The 3,115-nt window shown below is 35.3% G+C and overlaps 1 protein-coding gene across 4 annotated transcripts in view; it reads left to right on the top strand.

Moving 5' to 3' along the window:
* TBC1D19 (TBC1 domain family member 19) overlaps window positions 1-2,398 on the top strand; it is a 166,912-nt gene extending 164,514 nt beyond the window's left edge. For 3 of the 4 annotated variants that reach the window (XM_007125146.4, XM_028492081.2, XM_007125145.4), the window contains 2 exons: window positions 162-232; window positions 1,246-1,448. In XM_007125146.4, the coding sequence (XP_007125208.1) occupies window positions 162-232; window positions 1,246-1,320 (146 nt within the window). In that variant the 3' untranslated portion in view covers window positions 1,321-1,448. Of the gene's footprint in view, window positions 1-161; window positions 233-1,245 lie in introns of all 4 variants that reach the window. The other variant, XM_007125144.3, reaches the window with a different exon arrangement.
* The last annotated feature ends 717 nt before the right edge of the window (window positions 2,399-3,115 follow it).

The raw sequence follows: 3,115 nt of genomic DNA, 5'->3' as shown, positions 1-3,115 counted from the left end.
GGGCCCGTGAGCCATGGCCGCTGAGCCTGTGCGTCCGGAGCCTGTGCTCCGCAACGGGAGAGGCCACAGCAGTGAGAGGCCCGCGTACCGCAAAAAAAAAAAAAAAAATTGTCTGTCTGATGAGTAGACCAGCAGTTGAAATAGTGTGCATTCTTTTCCAGTCCTGGCAGCTGCTGTGTTTGCTTTCCGAGCAGTGAACCTGATGGAGGTGACATCACTGGCTGCAGCTGAAGTAAGGATAAGTTTCACTCAGATGGGATGGAAATAGTTCCTGAGAGATTGCCAGGCTCAGGCACTTTAGTGTCAGATGCATAGGACACACATTACTCGCAGCCTAATTTTTTAACTTGGGTAAAACCCATAAGTTTTGAGCTAAGTAATATTAAGTATTCAGAATTCCTTAATTACTTGAAAACAATGTTCTTGTGAAGGAGTCATAAACAAGATTATTATGGGAAACCACTATAACCGTTACAGGAAACAAGATACCTAGTAGTTTTAATAGAAACTATTGGGGCTTATGTTGCATTTTCTTATAATTGTTCACATCCATGTGTTATGCTTATAGAACAAAGACAGACTAGTTGAAAGAATTAAAGAGCATGTGTTTGGATGATATAGTAAAGATACATGGGCTTTTTGGTTATTTTTAGTTGTGAGTTAATTATTTAAAGCTCGTTTCTTTTCAGTAATGTATCTTACACCTGACGCATGGTTCAATTAAATAGTGGCTTACAATATTACTCTATTTGTTATCTCTCATAGAAATGTAAATTTTATCCTTAAAATAGCTGCCTACATTCTTTGTTTAAAGGGAAGAGGATGTTTATGCATCTTGCAACTGAGTAAACATTAGTTCCATCTTAAAGTGATTTCCTAAAGTCAGTTACTCCTTAGTATAACGGGACTAGGATTCATAATGTACGTTTATTTATAGAAGCAAGTTGAAATGTTAGACCTCTTATAAACTCATGCTACCTTGTATATTTGAAGACGGCTCAAGGCTAAAGTCCAGATTATTTTCTACTACACATTTGAGTATTTTGCACATGTTCTAGCATTAAGATGTTCAGAAAAGAGAAAGAAGGTTGTAGCTTCAGTACAGAGATTTGGGACCAATCTGAAGAATTTAGAATGTGTCGATATCAGAATTACATTGTAAAGGTGTTTCTGTGTTTATTTCATAGGCTTCACTTTGCTGATCAGAATGCCGATATTAATCATTCCTTTTGTTTTTTGTTTCAGGCAGTTCTTGCTGACCTTTCTACTTTAAAAGTTATGCCTCTTCTTCAAATTTTTCTGTTTGCTACTGTCACCTGATCTTCTTCAAGGTCACTGACAACACATCTAGTTTTTCATTAGAAAGTAATCATGAACTATGCAAACTCTGCATAAAACCAAAATTAAACTTTGCATATAAGCCAATAAAGATCATGTTCCTCCTCAGTTAAACCTAAGTAGTTTTTCACTTTTTGAAACAATAACTCTGCACACCACGTATTGCACTGCATGCTGCTGATTTTCAAGAGAGAAGCAGTAGATATAACTTCTGCTAAATTGAGCATACATAGCATAGATAACCCTGGCTTGTAAAAGGCATGTAACAATATATGCAATAAGAACTAAAGATACTGTAAAAAACTTGAATAGGTAATGTAGCCTCTGGGACAGTTCTCTTATGTCAGCTTGTAAATTTATCTCTAGATAATGAATCATTTTGTCTTATAAATTGCTTTTCACTCAAAGCCAGGGGTGGGGTAGGATGTGGGAAAACTTGGAAAAGATAATGCTTTTAAGTAGGAATTCAAATGTACTTTGGTGTTTTTAACAACTTTTCTCTCATCAGAGATCTTCGAGATCCCTCTCCATTTTATTTCTCCCTCTATTGGGGAAGGTCAAATACAGTTGTCTCCACCTGACAGTGTTTTATTCATCACTTTCTGAAAAAAGAAAATAGAATGATCCCTTTAAATTTCTCAACCCTCCATCTCTTAGTTAGAAGACTTGACACTGCTAAGATCTGTTGCCAGATTCCATTACTTTGGAAGTATACAAAGAGGACACCCAAGGACTCAATGAAGGGAATGAAAAATCAAAACCATATGCACTTTTACTGAAGCTTGGTTTAATGAGATTTACTTCTAGGGCTGAGCAGCTTAGTGAGACCAGAAGTAGGTATTATACATTCATTCTAGAACTGAAGACATTATGCAAGGCATCAGTCTTATTTTGGTCCTTATTGTAAGTGGAGGGTCTTATTTTATATTACTTCTTAGAGACCTAGCATTTCTATAATGCAGAATGATAGAATGTGAAAAAAAAGTCCAAAAATCATTGTCTTTCAATTTTATACTCAAATTCAAGATGCTGATCACTTCAATAAAATTCTGAATCAATAGATTGATAGTCTTACTGAATGCTTAGAATTGTATTAAGTTTTATCAAAATCTATTTCCCGAGTCTTTTATTTAGAGAGTATATTTTTAGGAAATGTATGAGGTTTAGCACAAGACTGCAAGTGTGGTGGAATTTTATATAACTACTAGTTATTAATTTGGAAATCTATATAATTGCTTTTATTCATCAGGTACTTGTTGACTTATTGAGGACTAAATCATTTATTCAGTGATTGATTCTTAATAAACTCCATGTTATTGCTTTTGAAGGCGATACAATTTTAATCGTACACTTTGCCATTCTGTGTATACAAATGCACATTCATCACAGGGATAAGCATATACCCATGATTGTTAAGAAGAGAGAGAGTTTTAAATGATTAAGGTCAAATGTGTACAGATACACCCACCTTTGGCTTTTTTCTTTAGGAGAATATTCATAAGCTTTTTAAAAAGTAGCAATGTAGTAATCTAGTAGGAGAAACGTTAAACTGGAGGAGTTCTTGTCCTAGCTTGAAGTCCCCAGATAATCTAATCTCTCTTATCTGTAATTTGGGTGGGGTATGCGGGGGAGAGGACAGGCAGCGGGAAAGTTTTGTATTTGCTCTGTTTACCTTACAGGGTTGAGTAAGACCAAATGAGAAAATGCATTTGAAAGTGATTTTTTTTTTTAACTACAAAGCACCAAGCAAATATAAGAGGTTGTCAGTAATTAATTT

Source organism: Physeter macrocephalus, chromosome 7, assembly GCF_002837175.3.
Source record: "Physeter macrocephalus isolate SW-GA chromosome 7, ASM283717v5, whole genome shotgun sequence".
Taxonomy (NCBI): domain Eukaryota; kingdom Metazoa; phylum Chordata; class Mammalia; order Artiodactyla; family Physeteridae; genus Physeter; species Physeter macrocephalus.
The sequence above is the reverse complement of the archived record's forward strand: the minus strand, read 5'-3'. Positions and strand labels throughout refer to the sequence as shown.